The following is a 19,385-nucleotide window of genomic DNA, read 5'->3' as shown; positions in this document are numbered from 1 at the left end:
GAAAGACAGAGATAAAATGGGCACAGGAAGTGAATGATATTTGCACTCCTCTCTGCCAAGCACAGGCATTAGAAGCAGTCACTGTAGGCCATGTGTATTTGCATGAAGTTGAAATGAGACGTACAGAAGCTTATGTACATATGGTATGTCACCTGATATGTTAAAATGTCCTGTAACAGTTCTGGGTATTTATGCATAAGGGTTTTTTTTGTACACAAGATGTTCATAAAACACACATATAGCCTGTGATGTCCCTGACAATGTCTCTTTTGGAGCATAAAGTAGCAACAGATAAAAACCGCAAGAAGTAAATGAAGGACAGAGTTTGGGAAACCCCTGCTGTAGGCTAGGGCCGCTAGAGATCCATACTAAATCCACATTTTCACTGCCAAACATTCAGAATTCTTTATTACACATGCCAGATTTATAATTGTAGAGAATGTTAAAGACCCTTAGCAAACATTGGGAAGTGCTTTATGTTTGAAGGTGGGGTTAGTTAGCTTATTTCAGAGAGTAGTTAGTTTCACAGTGAATACCTTTCTGCAGAGTCACTAAATGCTGTATGTTACCTTATTGGGGGGTCCAGACTGTAAGAAAGGGAGAGATGGGGGAGCAAAGTTCATATGGAATGATTTAGTGAGCAGGATGGGGTTTAAAGCAAATTGTGTTTGCTCATGGTTTGCAGCCTGACATTTTAGGAGAAGTGAAACCAGGGGTGGGGGAAGAAAGGAGTTAGCTCTATAGAGATAAGAGGGAAGGTAAAATTAGTAGGATACAGATGGTACACTTTCAACCAGTTTAATTCAATGAGCAATAGAAAACTGAATAAAAACCCTAATGTCAGCAATCAACGCTGGACAGAATTTCCTCTTGAGACTGTGAGGTAATTTATTCAAATTATTCTTCCCTTACAACTTCATGCAGCCAGCCAAAATGTTCCTGAATGCAGCCAAGAACACAAACAGTCTGTTTACCATCACACAATTAGCTAAACCACAAAGTACAACTGCAGTATCCATCAAGTCAAGGCAGGAGTGGTGAATATATGCTCAAGAACACTGAAATATATTTAAAAAAATAAAGACTGCAGTGACATTCTGTGCAGCCTTACAATACACTATGAAAATGCTGCCTTGCATGGGTAGGTATTTAAATAGTAAGGTTTACAGAGGAGCATTACTTTCACTGCTGTGCAGTACATCTTTCCCAACAGGCCAGAGGAAATGTCATGGATCTGGGGGTCCGTCGCTGCCTTCCAAAGGTACCGGACATCTGCCACGTGTCCGTGAGAGGTGATCATCTTATCGTAGATGCAGGGGTGATAGGGGGCCTTCCCTTCCCCTGAAAAGTAAACATGTTCCTGGGGAGACACCCCCATGGCGTTGGCACAGATGCCCATGAACACATCATCAATGTACAGCGAGGCATTGAGGGACAGAGTGGCCTGGTAGATTTTGGAAGCCACGTCCCCTGAGACAACGTACCCTGCCCCCGCCGTGTAGTCTGGGTAAGACGGCCACTGGTACATCTCATAAGGCACGTGGTACTTGCTGTCCTTCCGGCGGTTAGGTGGGGCTCCCCTGTGCACGTGGCCCACCCAGAGGTCCCGGGCCCCCTGACGGATTAGGCCCTGCAGGTAGTGCACCAGGTTGGGCATGTGGACAAAGATGTCGTCGTCTGCTGACATGAGGAAACGTGCTTGGCTGCAGTAGTTGTGGCTCCAGCGGAACTGCAGCAGCAGTTTGATGGTGAGGTTGTGAAAGGTGTCGACAAAGTCCTGCTGGACTAGGTCCCCATAGACCTGGTCCTCCCCCAGCAGCCCCCTCTGTACACGGCCCCTCTGCTGGGGGTTGGGGTGGACCCCCAGGGCAAACACCACCCTCACGGTGGCCCCCAACTCCCTCTGGGTGTAGGACTCATTCCCCCAGGTGGCCCGGATGGCCTGCCTCCTCTCCAGGTTCTCTGGGGAAGATTTGACGAACAGCAGCAACAGCACTTCATTGCTGTCACACTTGTCATGGTGGTTGATGAGGTACGGGAAGTTGCTCTGGCTCTTAGCCTCCCTCTGGCTGATGCCAAAGCTCTTGTTGATGAAGTCGTAGCTGTTGACCAGGTAGCGGTAGGAGTAGGACTTCATATGGCTCACCACATGGTGGTCCAGCTGCTCCCAGCACACCATCAACACGGACAGGACAAAGCACGTCATCACCAGCTGTACACATTGACATTTTCTGATCCTTCTGAAATTCCAAAACATTCTTCAATCCTTCCTACCCTTGCCCCCCTTTTTCTATCTTTTTGTCAAGTCCAATAGGTTGTTGCGTTTGACAGGCTGCTACTTTCACAATTATTCCAAATGATTTGGGAGTGTCTGAGTTCCATCCTATTTGCCCAACGGGAGACATAGGCTCCTCAGAGAAATGTTGGTCTTCAGTTAAATTTCATCTCCTCCTGACAACTCTCCACTCTGCTCTCTACTGGGTCTGTATTGTTGAGACAATCATGTCTCTAGTCATCACCGTTTTGTTATGTGTCCACACAGTCACAAAGCATTCCACATCATAGGATCTGAAAAGAGAAAGACAAAAATATGAACATGTTGCACTAATAGGAAATGCATTTGAAATTGTGAGTCAATATTATGTTATTGAGTCATTCTGAGGATGAGAATGAAACCGCTAGATGTGCTTGATCCATCACGCCGGCTAAACCCGGTAAGTACTTTTGAAGTTATTCCAACAGTGCTAAAGTGCGAAAACCGCAGGGCGATGTCAATCAAGCGTGCTTATTCTGTCCAACATGGAACGGGGCATCCATCCTCACGTCCCCAAGGTAGGCTACCCAAACAGCAACAACAGCCGTGGGTCGAGCAATCGCATTTAGTCCACAATGCGTGGACAGTCCAAATGCAATATTGGTTGAAGGCCTATAAATACAGACTGGTAACGTGGCCTTTCAATCAACCTACTCACTGGGGTGAAAGAACAACAGTAAGGCTGAAGGCGAAATTGTAACTTTTCTCAAATTCCAACGATTCAAAACTGAAGAAGCAAAGCTGTCAAAACGCGTATGCTCAGAGCTCCCTACAAAAAAATTCACCATGTCATTTTATTTAGGTTAATATTTCGATTAAAGGTTGGGTGAAAAAAATACCAAATTCCCTTTCATTGAAGACTTTTTGCAAATCCAATCAATTTTCCACAATGATTCAACATCATCACGTTACATTTTTGTGTTGAAATAACGTGGAAACAATGTTGATTCAACAAGTTTTTTGCCCAATGGGCTGTAGGCCTATTACTGAGGAAAATGTATTTAAATTAAAAACAGAAATACCTTTATTTACGTAAGTATTCAGACCGTTTGCTATGAGAGTCAAAATTGAGCTCAGGTGCATCCTGTTTCCTTTGATCATCCTTGAGATGTTTCTACAACTTGATTGGAATTCAGCTGCGGTAAGTTCAATTGATTGGACATGATTTGGCTAGGCACATACCTGTCTATATAATGTCCCACAGTTGACAGTGCATGTCAGAGCAAAAACCAAGCCATGAGGTCGAAGGAATTGTCTGTAGGCACAGATCTGGGGAAGAGTACCAAAAAATGTCTGCAGCATTGAAGGTCCCCAAGAGCACAGTGGCATCCATCATTCTTAAATGGAAGAAGTTTGGAACCACCGAGACTCTTCCTAGAGCAGGCCACCCGTGCCAAACTGAGCAATCGGGGGAGAAGGGTCTTGGTCAGGGAGGTGACCAAGAACCCAATGGTCACTCTGACAGAGCTCCAGAGTTCCTCTGTGGAGATGGGAGAACATTCAAGAAGGACAACCATCTCTGCAGCACTCCACCAATCAGGCCTTTATGGTAGAGTGGCCAGACGGAAACCAATTCTCAGTAAAAGGCACATGACCGCCCACCTAAAGTACTCTCAGACCATGAGAAACAAGATTTTCTGGTCTGATGAAACCAAGAATGGCAAGCGTCACGTCTGGAGGAGACCTGGCACCATCTCCACGGTAAAGCATGGTGGGGGCAGCATCAGGCTCTGGGGATGTTTTTCATCGGCAGGGACTGGGAGACTAGTCAGGATGGAGAGAAATATGAACGGAGCAAAGTACAGAGAGATCCTTGATGAAAACCTGCTCCAGAGCACTCAGGACCTCAGACTGGGGCTAAGGTTCACCTTTCAACAGGACAACGACCCTAAGCACACAACCAAGACAAAGCAAGAGTGGCTTCGGGCAAAATCTCTGAATGTCCTTGAGTGGCCCAGCTAGAGCCTGGACTTGAACCCGATCGAACATCTCTGGAGAGACCCGAAAAAAGCTGAGCAGCAATGCTCCCCATCCAAGCTGACAGAGCTTGAGAGGATCTGCAAAGAAGAATTGGAGTAACTCTCCAAGTACAGGTGTGCCAAGCTTGTAGCGTCATACCAACAAGACTCAAGGCTGTAATCGCTGACAAAGGTGTTTCGACAAAGTACTGAGTAAAGGGTCTGAATACTTATTTAATATGATATTTCTGTTTTATTTTATTCATTTGAAAAAAGTTCTATAAACCTGTTTTTGCTTTGTCGTTATTATGGGGTATTGTGTGTAGATTAAGGACAGTACAGTGCACAGACGCAGCCCACTATCAAAGACTGTGGACTCTCCTTCTCCGTGGCCGACGTGAGTAGAACATTTAAACGTGTTAACCCTCACAAGGCTGCCGGCCCAGACGGCATACCTAGCCGCGTCCTCAGAGCATGTGCAGACCAGCTGGCTGGTGTGTTTATGGAAATATTCAGTCATTCCCTATCCCAGTCTGTTGTCCCCACATGCTTCAAGATGGCCACCATTGTTCCTGTTCCCAAGAAAGCTAAGGTAACTGAACTAAATGACTATCGCCTCGTAGCACTCACTTCTGTCATCATGAAGTGCTTTGAGAGACTAGTCAAGGATCATTTCACCTCTACCTTACCTGTCACCCTATACCCACTTCAATTTGCTTACCGCCCCAATAGGTCCACAGATGATGCAATCACCATCACACTGCACACTGCCCTATCCCATCTGGACAAGAGGAATACCTATGTAAGAATGCTGTTAATTGACTACAGTTCAGTATTGATCACCATAGTGCCCTCAAAACTCATCATTAAGCTTGAGACCCTGTGCAACTGGGTCTTGGACTTCCTGACGGGCCGCCCCCAGGTGGTGAAGATAGGAAACATCATCTCCACTCTGCTGTTCTTAAACACTGGGGCCACACAAGGGTGCGTTCCCAGCCCCCTCCTGTACTCCCTGTTCACCCACGACTGCGTGGCCATGCACACCTCCAACACAATCATCAAGTTTGCAGAAGACACAACAGTGGTAGGCTTGATTACCAACAACAACGAGACAGCCTACAGGGAGGAGGTGAGGGCCCTCGGAGTGTGGTGTCAGGGAATTAACCTCTCACTCAATGTCAGCAAAACAAAAGAGATGATTGTGGACTTCAGGAAACAGCAGAGGAAGCACCCCCCTTTCAACATCGACGGGACAGCAGTGGAGAAGGTGGAAAGTTTAAATTCCTCGGTGTACATATCACCGACAAACTGAAATGGTCCACACACACAGACAGTCTGGTGAAGAAGGTGCAACAGTGCCTCTTCAACCTCAGGAGGCTGAAAAATGTGGCTTGTCACCGAAAACCCTCACTAACTTTTTGCAGGTGTACAATTGAGAGCATCCTATCGTGCTGTATCACCGCCTGGTACGGCAACTGCACCGCCAACAACCGCAAGGCTCTCCAGAGGGTGGTGCGGTCTGCATAACTCATTACCGGGGGCAAACTACCTGCCCTCCAGGACACACCCGATGTCACAGGAAGGCAAAAAAGATAATCAAGGACCAGAACCACCCGAGCCACTGCCTGTTCACCCAGCTTCCATCCAGAAGGCGAGGTCAGTACAGGTGCATCAAAGCTGGGAGAGATTGAAAAACAACTTCTATCTCAAGGCCATCTGCAACCACTAGCACAGAGAGGCGGCTGCCTACCTACAGACTTGATATCATGGCCACTTTAATAAATGGAACACTAGTCACTTTAATATTGCCACTTTAAGAATGTTTACATATCTCGCATTACTCATCTCATATGTATATACTGTATACTGTATCCTTCACTATCTATTCTTTACTATTTATTGCATGTTTAGCCGCTCTGTCACTGCTCATCCATATATTTTATACTTATATTTTCTTATCCCATTCCTTTACTAGATTGTGTGTATTAGGTTTTGTTGTGTAATTTTTGAGGTATTAGGTTTTGTTGTGGAATTGTTAGATATTACCTGTTAGATACTGCTGCACTGTCGGATTTAGAAGCACAAGCATTTCGCTACACTCGTAATAACATCTGCTAACCATGTGTATGTGACCAGTAAAATTTGATTTGAATTTGACTTGATTGGAGATTGATGAGGAAATAAACTATTTAAGACATTTTAGAATTAGGCTGTAACGTAACAAAATGTGGAAAAAGTCAAGGGGTTTGAATACTTTCTGGATGCACTGTATCTGTTATTTTCCCATGCCTATAGTGCCTTCACAAAGTACTCACACCCCTTGACATTTTCCACATTTTGTTGTTACAGCCTGTTTTTAATTTTATTTTTAATGTCACTGACCTACATACAATACCCCATAATGTCAAAGTGAAATTATGTATTTTTATATTTTTACTAATGAATTTAAAATGAAAAGCTGAAATGTCTTGAGTCAATAGGTATTCAACCCCATTGTTATGGCAGCCTAAATAAGTCAAATAATAAGTTGCAAGGACTCACTCTGTGTCCAATAATAGTGTTTAACATGATTTTTGAATGACTACGTCATATCTGTACCCCACACATACAATTATCTATAAGGTCCCACATTCGAGCAGTCAATTTCAAACACAGATTCAACCATAAAGACCAGGGAGGTTTTCCAATGCCTCGCAAAGAAGGGCACCTATTGGTAGAAAAAAAGAAGCAGACATTGAATATCCCTTTGAGCATGGTGAAGTTATTAATTACACTTTGGATGGTGTATCAAAACACCCAGTCACTGCAAAGATACAGGCGTCATTCCTAACTTCGTTGCCAGATAGGAAGGAATTTCATGGATTTCACGATGGTGCCAATGGTGACTTTAAAACAGTTTTAATAGTTCAATGGCTGTGATATGACAAAACTAAGGATGGATCAACAACTTTGTAGTTACTCCACAATACTAACCTAATTGACAGAGTGAAAAGAACAAAGCCTGTACAGAAAAAAATTATCCCAAACATGCATCCTGTTTTCAACAAGGCCCCAAAGTAATATTGCAAAAAAATGTGGCAAAGCAATTAACTTTCTGTCCTGAATATAAAGTGTTATGTTTGGAGCAAATTAAATACAACACATTTTCAAGCATAGTGGTAGCTGCATCATGTTATGGTTATGCTTGTGTAACAGTGTAGGTTCCGTCCCTCTCTTCGCCCCAACCCGGGCTCGAACCAGGGACCCTTGCACACATCAACAACTGACACCCACCGAAGCATCGTTACCCATCGCGCCACAAAAGCTGCGGCCCTTGCAACGCAAGGGGAAACCCTACTTCAAGTCTCAGAGCGAGTGACGTCACTGATTGAAATGCTATTAGCGCGCACCACCGCTAACTAACTAGCCATTTCACATCGGTTACACTTGTAATCGTAGAGTACTGGGGAGTTTTTCAGGATAAAATTAGAAGTAGAATGGAGGTAAGCACAGGCAAAACCGGGTTGTCTGCTTTCCACCAGACACTGGGAGATGAATTCGCCTTTCAACAGGACAATAACCTAAAACAAATCTAAACTGAAGTTGCTTACTAAGAAAACAGTGAATGTTCCTGAGTGGCCGAGTTACAGTTTTTACTAAAATATACTTGAAAATCTATGGCAAAAACTGAAAATGGTTGTCTAGCAATGACCAACAACCAATTTGACAGACCCTGAAGAATTTTGAAAAGAATAATGGGCAAATGTTGCACAATCCAGTTGTGGAAAGCTCTTAGAGACTCACCCAGGAAGATTCACAGCGGTAATCACTGCCAATGATGCTTCTACAAAGTATTGACTCAGTGATACACTGAATATTTATGTAAATAAGATATTTCTGTATTAAATTAATAAATTCATAACTTGTTTTCACGTTGTCATTATGGTGTATCGTGTGTAGATGGGTGAGAAAAAATATATATGTTATCCATTTTGAATTCAGGCTGTAACACAACAAAATGTGGAATAAGTCCAGTGGTATGAATACTTTCTGAAGGCACTCCATCCCATTGTGCTCTATCTCTGAAAGGATGATGGAAAATTCTCAGTGTTTATCTGTCAGAGTAGATCCTCTGTAGGTGCTTGTTCACAGTGTGAAGTATCTTAACCCTCTCAACCGTATAGCTGTAGTTGCTGAATCTTTTGTGAATGAATGCATAAGCCAACCCAGCGAAAGTTCAATAATGGAGGGGCTTTAAACTAACAGAGTGCATGGAATTGCTGAGGTCTGTACAAAACAGTCATCATGACAAAAAAAAATCATTACAGCAGCAGATTTAGGCAGTGGCCCACAACAATGAGCGGCCCTGACAGCATGCATCATATAACCTTGTGTCTATACCATGATGGCCATCTATCCAACAGTCCCAACGCAAATAACATTCAACTCCCAATTCGAATTTCCTCCCATGTCTGGGTGTCACATATGAGTGTCAATAAGAGGTAGAAACAAGATTGTTGTTTACTTTCTAGGTTATTGTAATCACAAAAGGTTGCATTTGTTTGGTTGACATTTTAGGAATTGTGAGTATTCCTGACCAAAACAACAAAAATATAAACTATATATACAAAAGTATGTGGACACCCCTTCAAATTAGTAGATGTGGCTATTTCAGCCACACCCATTGATAACAGGTATATAAAATCGAGCACACAGCCATGCAATCTCCATAGACAAACATTGGCAGTAGATTGGTCTTACTGAAGAGCTCAGTGACTTTCAACGTGGCACCGTCACAGGATGCTACCTTTCCAACAAGTCAGTTTGTCAAATTTCTGCCCTGCTGGAGCTTCAACTATAAGTGCTGTTATTGTGAAGTGGAAACTTCTAGGAGGAACACCGGCTCAACCGCAAAGTGATAGGCTACACAAGCTCACAGAATGGGACCGCCCAGTGCTAAAGCGCGTAGCACATAAAAATCGTCTGTCCTCACTTGCAACACTCACTACCGAGTTCCAAAGATCACCATGCGCAATGCCCATAGTCGGCTTGAGTGGTGTAAAGCTCGCCGCCATTGGACTCTGGAGCAGTGGAAACGTGCTTTCTGGAGTGATGAATCACGCTTTACCATCTGGCAGTCCGACTGACAAATCTGGGTTTGGCGGATGCCAGGACAACGCTACCTGCCCAAAAGCATAGTGTCAAATGTAAAGTTTGGTGGAGGAGGAATAATGGTCTAGGGCTGTTTTTCATGGTTTGGACTGGGCCCCTTAGCTCCAGTGAAGGGAAATCTTAACACTACAGCATATAATGACATTCTAGACGATTCTGTGCTCCCAACTTTGTGGCAACAGTTTGGGGAAGGCCCTTTCCTGTTTCAGCATGACAATGCCCCTGTGCACAAAGCGAGGTCCATACAGAAATGGTTTGTCAAGAGAACTTGACTGGCCTACACAGAGCTCTGACCTCAGCCCCATCGAACACCTTTGGGATGAATTGGAATGCCAACTGTGTGGCTCAGTTGGTAGAGCATGGTGTTTGCAACGCCAGGGTTGTGGGTTTGATTCCCACGGGGGACCAGTACAGGGGAATTTTTTTAATGAAATGTATGCACTGTAAGTTGCTCTGGATAAGAGCGTCTGCTAAATGACTAAAATGTAAAAACTGTAACTGTGAGCCAAGTCTAATTGCCAACATCAGTGCCTGACCTCACTAATGCTCTTGTGGCTGAATGGAAGCAAGTTCTGCAGCAATGTTCAAACATTGAGTGGAAAGCCTTCCCAGAAGAGTGGAGGCTGTTAAAGCTGCAAAGGGGGGACCAACTCCATATTAATGCCCATAATTTTAGAATGAGCTTTTCGACGAACAGGTCTCCACATACTTTTGGTCATGTACTGTATTTTCTCTCTCTCAAAACTATTTACAACAGAAGTTCACCATAGCGTTATTATAGGCTACAAAATGTAATATATTTTAAATGATAGGCCTAGTGCAGGGATGGGCAACAAACGGCCCGCAGGTTGTATATGGCCCGTGGGCTTATTCAGGGGAGGTTTTTTATTTTTTAATTGGGGGGAGGGTGGAGATTTATTATAAAAAATAAAAAAATACAGGCTAATCTTGAACACCTAAAACTTGAATTTATTGCCCACCCCTAGACTAGTGAAACATTAATCCCTACCAATGCAAACCTTTTCACTGATCAATGCCTTGTAAAGCCAACTGTCCCCATGCAGTTCCTTTGAAAGGGGGAAAAAATCTTTGAGCCAACCTCCCAGAATATAAGTCCAAGAATGTAAACTCTTGGAAACATGAATGTGGTTTATTATTCATCAGCTCAACAACGATGGTTTGAGAATGCAGTAGACATCTATAGAGAAGTATAAAGAACTACAGTTTTGTGCTAAGTTGGGTTCGAAGTAAGTTCAGATAGATTAAAACACAATAGAATAGGCAGATAAGAACACCTAAATGGAGTTATTTTTTCATAGCAGATGTTATGATTTTTTTAAATGACATAAATTCCATATCATTGTTGAGTTGAAAGAAAATATTGAATTCTGTTAGATTTCTTGTGTCTATTGTTTTAAAACCTACCAAGAGGGTTAGGTTCCAATTCCATGAAAGGGTGTTGGCCTCTCCCCCTCCATCCCCACGATGATGCTACCGTTAGCTGTTATCTCACCACAGGCTAACTGTAAAAGCAGTGTGGATTCAGGAGTGCGACATGAGCATAGATTTGTTTTTAGTTTTTCACAGTCTGACTTTTCTTTCTCAAACCCTCTACTGAAAGTCGACACCTTTTTGCTTTGAGCAGCTTAAGTTAATATAATGTTGCTCTTGCTGCTGGTGATTCTCTGATCCACCTCTAAGCAGACGACACCATTCTGTATACTTCTGGCCCCTCTTTGGACACTGTGTTAACTAACCTCCAGACGAGCTTCAATGCCATTACAACTCTCCTTCCGTGGCCTCCAACTGCTCTTAAATGCAAGTAAAACTAAATGCATGCTATTCAATCGATCACTGCCCGCACCTGCTCGCCCGTCCAGCATGACTACTCTGGATGGCTCTGACTTAGAATACGTGGACAACTACAAATACCTGGGTGTCTGGTTAGACTGTAAACTCTCCTTCCAGACTCACATTAAGCATCTACAATCCAAAATTAAATCTAGAATCGGCTTCCTATATCGCAACAAAGCATCCTTCACTTATGCTGCCAAACATACCATTGTAAAACTGACCATCCTACCGATCCTCGACTTCGGCGATGTCGTCTATAAAATAGCCTCCAACACTCTACTCAACAAATTGGATGCAGTCTATCACAGTGCCATCCGTTTTGTCACCAAAGCCCCATACACTACCCACCATTGCGACCTGTACGCTCTCATTGGTTGGCCCTCGCTTCATACTCGTCGCCAAACCAGTGGCAGTTCTAGACCATTTCAACTGGGGGGGCCAACCTGGGGTCAGTTGTTCTGTTGGAGGGGCCAGTTACATTAGACAGTTACATTATACATCATATCGTTTTCTTCACTCCATTGCAGGCATTAGCAGGCAAAAGACCATGTTCATAATCATTCAACAATTTATTTGCATTTTCTGTCTAATAACGGATGTAAAAAAAGAACAACAGCAAAAATTTGTTATGTAAAAATTATTTCATACTCCACATTTAGGGGGGCCACAAGGGGGTCCAAAATTGCTGTCACAGGGGCACTGGACCCCCCCCCAGAACCGCTAGTGCGCCAAACCCACTGGCTGCAGGTTATCTACAAGTCTCTGCTAGGTAAAGCCCCGCCTTATCTCAGCTCACTGGTCACCATAGCAGCACCCACCCGTAGCACGTGCTCTAGCAGGTATATCTCACTGGTCACCCCCAAAGCCAATTCCTCCTTAGGTTGTCATTCCTTCCAGTTCTCTGCTGCCAATGACTGGATCAAACTGCAAAAATCTCTGAAGCTGTATACCCATATCTCCCTCACTAGCTTTAAGCACCAACTGTCAAAGCAGCTCACAGATCATTGCATCTGTACATAGCCCATCTGTAAACAGCCTATCTATCTACCTACCTCATCCCCATACTGTATTTATTTATTTATCTTGCTCCTTTGCACCCCAGTATCTCTACTTGCACATTCATCTTCTGCACATCTACCATTCCAGTGTTTAAATGCTATATTGTAATTACTTTGCCACCATGGCCTATTTATTGCCTTAACTTACCTCATTTGCACTCACTGTATATAGACTTTTTGCTTTCTTTTGTTCTACTGTATTATTGACTGTATGTTTTGTTTATTCCATGTGCAACTCTGTGTTGTTGTATGTGTCGAATTGCTATGCTTTATCTTGGCCATCTCGCAGTTGCAAATGAGAACTTGTTCTCAACTAGCCTACCTGGTTAAATAAAGTGAAAAATAAAAACATAAAGTCTTTCAGCTAGCGCATACAATCCCCCCACCCCCTCCCTCTCCTCTCCCAGATCACTTACCAGCCTGTGAGAGTTCCATCCACGTGTTGCTGGGAAAAGTACAGCAAACTATTCTCCCATGCCCCTCTTTTCCTGTAGACGAGCACTCTTTCTCCCTCTCCCTCTCTCCTTCCCGCTCTCTCTTTCCCCTCTGTGTGTAAGGAATGGCAGCATTAGCCTCCAGCTTCCTGCCTGAGCTGTTCTGTCTGTTCGTCTCTACACTGTGTGACTGTGAAAGACTGAGAGAGCAGAATGGGAGCGGGGGAGGAAACCACTGGGCTAGAGGGGGAAAGCTCAGCCCCTGTACCTCCCCTCTTCCTGCCTGCCTTACCTGAATCAGTCTATGATCCTCTCTCTGCGTTATCATATCAGTGAAGCCAACCAGCAGGAGTGAAGCTGGATCATATGCCAGATTGCTAGAGCTTGGAATTTGTGTCATCTGAGTTGCATCAGCTACTACAAATTCTGCACAATAAAGGCAATTCAGTGTTCCCGAGGATCACATTAGAAGAGGGTTTGCACAGGGGCAAACTCTGGCATTGTCTTGTAGTACATGACATGTATACATTAGTTGTTTTATATAGTTATGGCATTGTTTTTCTGTTGGAGGAGGTTATCTTTGCTCCCTGACTTAATTCTAGGCACAAAGAGGTGTGTGGAGATCTAAGCTATTTTATACACTAACACCTTAGCTGGTGTTGCTGTAAGCAACATGAGGGAGGATGGCAGAGTATGTATCATAAAACACTCCACTAGGGTGCTCAATAAAAATGATTTTACCTAGGAGCACAAATAACAGGCTAGGCACATGGCGTCATGGAACAGTTTCCCTCCAGGGCTTCAATCAAGGCATCTCTGTCCATAATATTTATTCACATGATGCTGCCCTATCTTCCAAAATCGATATGCACAGATCTTATTGCATTGGGACTTAGGAGGCAGTCACCTATGATATAACAGATGCTTGCCTCTGTGAGATTGGCGGGGGCTTTTGGAGGAGTTTTATTGACCTATAAAATGTGACCATACATCAAACACCACTCAGTGTCTCGATGGGCTCGTGATGGCACATAAAAATCAAGACCTCAGAACTCATACAAATGTGCACATTAAAGGGGCCATTAAAGTCTGGAAATGTTAGCTTTGCTCAAGATGGTTGGTTTTATGACAACTTCCTCGGTTAATTCTCCAAAGGTCTTATTTCCCCCCCTTGTACCTCCTATCTGGGGTGCTGTACTGTTGTCTTTAGCGGAGCCTCTTTTGGGTTTGTACAATAACCTAATGATGATGTTAGTGATCATTTAGAACTTTGACAAAGCACTTAGTGTGTGAGAGGCAGTTGATGTCCTCATTATGGGTTTCATTAATCAATCTCCATTTGACAAATACGACTAAAGGGCTTCTCTGCAATTGTTGTGTATTGACGGATCCTGTATTTTTCCTCCCCAGACACATCATGAACGAGCTTATTGAAACTGAGAGGCTGTATGTCGAGGAGCTGCAGAGCATCATGGAGGTGCGTTTGTTACTTTAATTGGCTCTCTCGTGACTGTGAAACGCTGCCAGTTAGTGGCAATAATGTCAAGGAGACAGTAGAGAAAGCGCTCCTTTCTCTGCTTACTGCACCTAGGGAAAATAAAACCCTGTTCTAAAAATCCAATTGACTGCCAGTGTAAATGTTGCATTAGATCTGCCCATTTCAGAATGCCGTGTGAACTTTTGTTGAACTTAAAATGTGCTGTCTTTATCGATTAGATACTACTCAAACTGTCAGTGATTGATTGATTGATTCAAGTTCATATAATGTTCATTCAAGTGTTATGTGTAAAGCCATGTGGAGGACTGGATTTTATTGGGTTCAGAAGAAGTGTTGACATTATCATTGTTTTCACTGAGCCATTACTCATTGGCTTTGAATGTGATTTTCTTCTCCAGGGATATGCTGCCGAGCTGGACAACACAGAGCTTTCCCCCCTCATCCCCGCAGCCCTGGAGAACAAGAAAGATGTACTGTTTGGCAATCTCCCAGAAATATATGAATTTCACAACAGGTGACCTAATTTCCTCCATAGCGTTCTAAATTACATTTCCATATTCAGTGAGTTGACAAATGTGCCTGCAACGTCAAAAGAAAAACGGATTGGCATGGTCCCCATCCCCCCCTGCCACATGACACATGACAATCCTGAGAGATAGCCTTCCTCCTCTCACTGGTCTCCCACTGCTAACAACTTCTCTTAACCTGACCTGTGTTTAACACATTCCTACCATGCATTCATTGGCTGCAGGCACTCACATGGAACAACTGGTGACTTTATTCTTTCTCACAGCTTGGGAAGTTTTCCCCCCAGTTTTCACTGGAAGCTATATATATAGAACACATTGTACCGCTATGTCAACTATGAAGGCTCCAAATAACATTCCTCATCACCAGAAGGGTATGCCACAAAGCAGAATCAATAAGTTAAGGCGTCCGCATGCTTCCCATCCGGAACAGTTCGTGCATATACTGTATTATGACGAGATTTTGTGACTTTTGTTTCGGTCTTCGGCAATGTTTTTTTTTGGGCTGTTCGTGCGCATAAACATTTTTCTCGAGGCAAGCCGAAGTTCTGAAGCTGAAGTCTACGCCCCTTCGTCGGTAATTGGTCAACAGTAGGGAATCTTCAGTTAAGTGTTTGTTGTCATACAACTATAGACGATTTGTTTTCATGCAAATGTTTCCACTTGAGAAATACTGTACCAAACAGCCTAGTTAGATGTAAAACTGCACGACTAAGATCTCTTCGGCAAAAACATCCAAATTAATGACAGATGTCTTGAATTATCTTAGAATAATACTGACTCCGGCATCTCAACATGGACAAACAGTACTATTGCTGCTTTTTCTCGTTTTTCAAGCGAATGTGGAAGGTATGCGAGCGCACTCGTTCGGTTCGCCTAGCCGAGTTCGCCAGCCTAACTGAAGTATGCAGAAGCCTTCAGCCAGCTAACTTTGATATCTACTGATTTGATTTTCTGGTTTATGAGGAAAGCTAAACTAAGATATGTACTTTTGGTTGTTGGGTCAATCAGACCATGCATATTTCAAGCTTATCTTTAAAAAAAAAAAAATTATCATACGTTATTTATGTAAGTTAACTGGCAGAGTCGTTGATCTTGCTTTGTAAAATACCTCTCTGAGCAAGAAGTACAAAAATAAAAATAAACATCCTGCGTTGTGATTGGCTGCAAGAGCTCAATTGACAGTGGGCCCTGTATTGTCTTGGGGGGTTTTGTGTTCTAGGCGTGATGCCCCATGTGATGGACACCCATTGTTCTGCAAGGCCCTGTGATCACTCCCTCTCAGGTGGGGTTAGGTTACAGTGAGAGGGGCAAACAAAAGGTTCCACAGGGACCCATAGAGCTCCACGCCACATGGGCATTCAATATTATGCAGACACATTCACTTGAACATGTCCCTTCACCCCCGCTTTTCCAGTTCGTCCATATTTCTAATACAATGACAATATCCATAACACATAGATATCAGATATGTCAACATTTCAGTGCCAGGGTTTTAGCTCTTAACACTATCATTTGATTATCAGTGGATCATTTCTGTTGTGTAATGTTTTATCTCTACTCAGCTAAATACTGTCCAGTGTCCATAGCTGAAGGACTTACTGTATTAACTCCCTGGTGTGGAAATGCTTACGGAGTTAAAACCCAGGACAAACCCCCAAGCATGATACTAATGGGACACTCATTGGGAAGGCTCAGGGTTCAGTAGGTTAATTCAATGTCAACTGCAGGGCCCCACAAAAATCCCAACCTTGTTGTTCAGACAGACATCCATGGCTTCCATAACTTTACACATCATAGACGTTCCAAACAGAAGTGCACAGACTGTCCACCAGCTATAATTTCCCAACATACTCTTAACTTCCCAGCATAGGAAATGGCAATCTGATGAATGTGCAATTGTATCCAATGTTATACAGTACTTTATGTACCTTGTAAGGGGCAAACAGGAAATGTGTTGAACTTTTTAATTGAGTTGACTTCATCCTTCTTGTTCGCAGGACATTTTTCAAAGAGCTTGAAAATTGCATGGAAAGGCCAGAATTGGTAGGGACCTGCTTTTTGAAAAGGGTGAGTTCCTTGTGTTGATTTAATTTGGAAACTGAAAGTCGTTACTGTGTTGTTATGTTGCATTGCTAAGTGTCTGTCTCTCTCCAGAAAGAAGAGCTGCAGATCTATGAGAAGTATTGTCAAAACAAGCCTCGATCAGAGGCACTGTGGAGACAGTGTGGAGACAGCCTGTTCTTCCAGGTGACTCCCATTCCTTGGGTGTCTAAGTGTTGTGTGTCTCAGTGTTGTCATGGTTATGAAATAGTATTCCACTGTGTAATGGTGTCAGTTTACATTAAAGGGATACTGTGAGAACCTTGTTTTACTTCCCCAGAGTCAGATGAACTTGTGGATACCATTCTTATGTCTCTGCATGCAGTATGAAGTTACGCTACCATAAATGTAGTTACGCTACTGTACATGTAGACTTCCAGTCATTGCGCTAATGCTAGTTAGCATTGGCTTTCGAAACTATCGCTAAATTCCTTCATACTGAACGCAGAGACATACAAATGGAATCCACAAGTTCATCTGACTCTGGGTAAATAGATTAAATGCTGGAAGTATACCTTTAAGCAACATGTCACTGGAAAAACGTACATTTCCTGTTGTTTAGGGTTCAGATTTGGCTTGACAGACAGTGCATTTGGAAAGTCTTCAGACCCCTTGACTTATACCACTTTTCTTTTTTTTTTTTTACATTACGGCCTTATTCTGAAATGCATTAAATCGTTTTTTCCCCCCTCAATACCCCATGATGAAAACAGTTTTTTAGAAAATGTTACAAATGTATAAAAACTAAACGGAAAGGACATTTACATAATTATTCAGACCCTTTACTCAGTACTTTGTTGAAGTATCTTTGGTAGCGATTACAGCCTAGAGTCTTCTTTGGTATGACACTACAAGCTTGGCACACCTTTCTTCTCTGCAGATCATTGTTCTCTGCAGATCCTCTCAAGCTCTGTCAGGTTGGATGGGGAGCGTCGCTGCACAGCTACTTTCAGGTCTCTCCAGAGATGTTTGATCGGGTTCGAGTCCGGTCTCTGGCTGGACCAGTCAGGGACATTTAGAGACTTGTCCCGAAGCCACTCCTGCATTGTCTTGGCTGTGTGCTTAGGGTTGTTGTCCAGTTTGAAGGTGAACCTTCGCCCCAGTCTGAGGTCCTGAGCGCTCTGGAGCCGGTTTTCATCAAGGATCTCTCTGTACTTTGCTCCGTTCATCTTTCCTTCGATCATGACTAGTCTCCCAGTCCCTGCAACTGAGAAACATCCCCTCAGCAGGATGCGGCCACCACCATGCTTCACTGTAGGGATGGTGCCAGGTTTCCTAAAAAATGTTATGCTTGGCATTCAGAACAGATAATCTTGTTTCTCATGGTCTGAGAGTCTTTAGGGGCCTTTTGGCAAACTCCAAGCGGACTGTCATGTGAGTGGCTTCCGTCTGGCCACTCTAACATAAAGGCCTGATTGGTGGAGTGCTGCAGAGATAGTTGTCCTTCTGGAAGATTCTCCCATCTCATCACAGAGGAACTCTGGAGCTCTGTCAGAGTGACCATCGGGTTCTTGGTCACCTCCCTGACCAAGGCCCTTCTCCCTCGATTGCTCAGTTTAGCCAGACGGCCAGCTCTAGGAAGAGTCTTGGTGGTTCCAAACTTCTTCCATTTAAGAATGATGGAGGCCACTGTGTTCTTGGGGACCATCAATGCCGCAGACATTGTTTGGTACCGTTCCCCAGATCTGTGCCTCGACACAATTCTCTACAGACAATTCCTTCAACCTCATGGCTTGGTTTTTGCTTTGACATGCACTGTCAACTGTGGGACCTTATATAGACAGGCGTGTGCCTTTCCAAATCATGTCCAATCAATTGAATTTACCACAGGTGGAATCTCAAGGATGATCAATGGAAACAACATACGCTCAATTTGGAGTCTCATAGCAAAGGGTCTGAATACTTATGTAAATAAGGTATTTCTGTTTTTTATTTGTAATAAATGTGCAAACATTTCTTAACCTGGTTTTGCTTTGTCATTATGGGGTATTGTGTGTAGATGGATGAGAATTATATATATATTTTCAATCCATTTTAGAATAAGTCTGTAACGTACCAAAATGTGGAAAGAATCAAGGGGTCTTAATATTTTCTGAATGCACTGTAAATGATTGCAACAGGAAACATTCTATGATGTTTGTTACTGCAGGAATGTCAGAAGAAGCTGGACCACAAACTCTCCCTGGATGCCTATTTACTCAAGCCTGTGCAGAGGATCACCAAGTACCAGCTGATGGTCAAGGCAAGTTTATCACTGAGGTTAATCTTTCACTTCAGCACTATACAATCACAGGCTTATTCAAATTTTAGAGCAACACACAGATAACAGATACGATGCAAATGTCTTCACTGCTCAAACATCCTCCTTCACTGCCCAAGGGCTAACATGCAAAGCACTTCCTTCAGACTGATCTAATTGGAAGACCTTAACTCTCAAGCAGAGGAGGCTGGTGAGAGGAGCTAAGATACATTATTTATCCCACTTGGC

General features: G+C 43.4%; 2 protein-coding genes across 10 annotated transcripts in view; one reads left to right on the top strand and one right to left on the bottom strand.

Moving 5' to 3' along the window:
• The window catches only part of LOC115192476 (guanine nucleotide exchange factor DBS), an 85,743-nt gene that overhangs the window by 45,724 nt on the left and 20,634 nt on the right, over nt 1–19,385 (top strand). For all 9 annotated transcript variants that reach the window (XM_029751021.1, XM_029751024.1, XM_029751019.1 and 6 more), the window contains 5 exons: nt 14,180–14,246; nt 14,666–14,781; nt 16,795–16,864; nt 16,952–17,044; nt 19,047–19,139. In XM_029751021.1, the coding sequence (XP_029606881.1) occupies nt 14,180–14,246; nt 14,666–14,781; nt 16,795–16,864; nt 16,952–17,044; nt 19,047–19,139 (439 nt within the window). The remainder of the gene's footprint in view (nt 1–14,179; nt 14,247–14,665; nt 14,782–16,794; nt 16,865–16,951; nt 17,045–19,046; nt 19,140–19,385) is intronic.
• Nucleotides 783–12,962, bottom strand: b3gnt5a (UDP-GlcNAc:betaGal beta-1,3-N-acetylglucosaminyltransferase 5a). The gene is made up of 2 exons (XM_029751036.1): nt 12,752–12,962; nt 783–2,568 (listed from the first exon to the last, which is right to left on the bottom strand). Exon 2 carries the CDS (start codon nt 2,255–2,257, stop codon nt 1,118–1,120), a length of 1,140 nt encoding a protein of 379 aa, XP_029606896.1. The 5' UTR covers nt 2,258–2,568; nt 12,752–12,962; the 3' UTR covers nt 783–1,117.

This window comes from Salmo trutta, chromosome 4 (genome assembly GCF_901001165.1).
Source record: "Salmo trutta chromosome 4, fSalTru1.1, whole genome shotgun sequence".
NCBI lineage: Eukaryota > Metazoa > Chordata > Actinopteri > Salmoniformes > Salmonidae > Salmo > Salmo trutta.
This window is presented reverse-complemented; position numbering and strand designations above follow the sequence as displayed.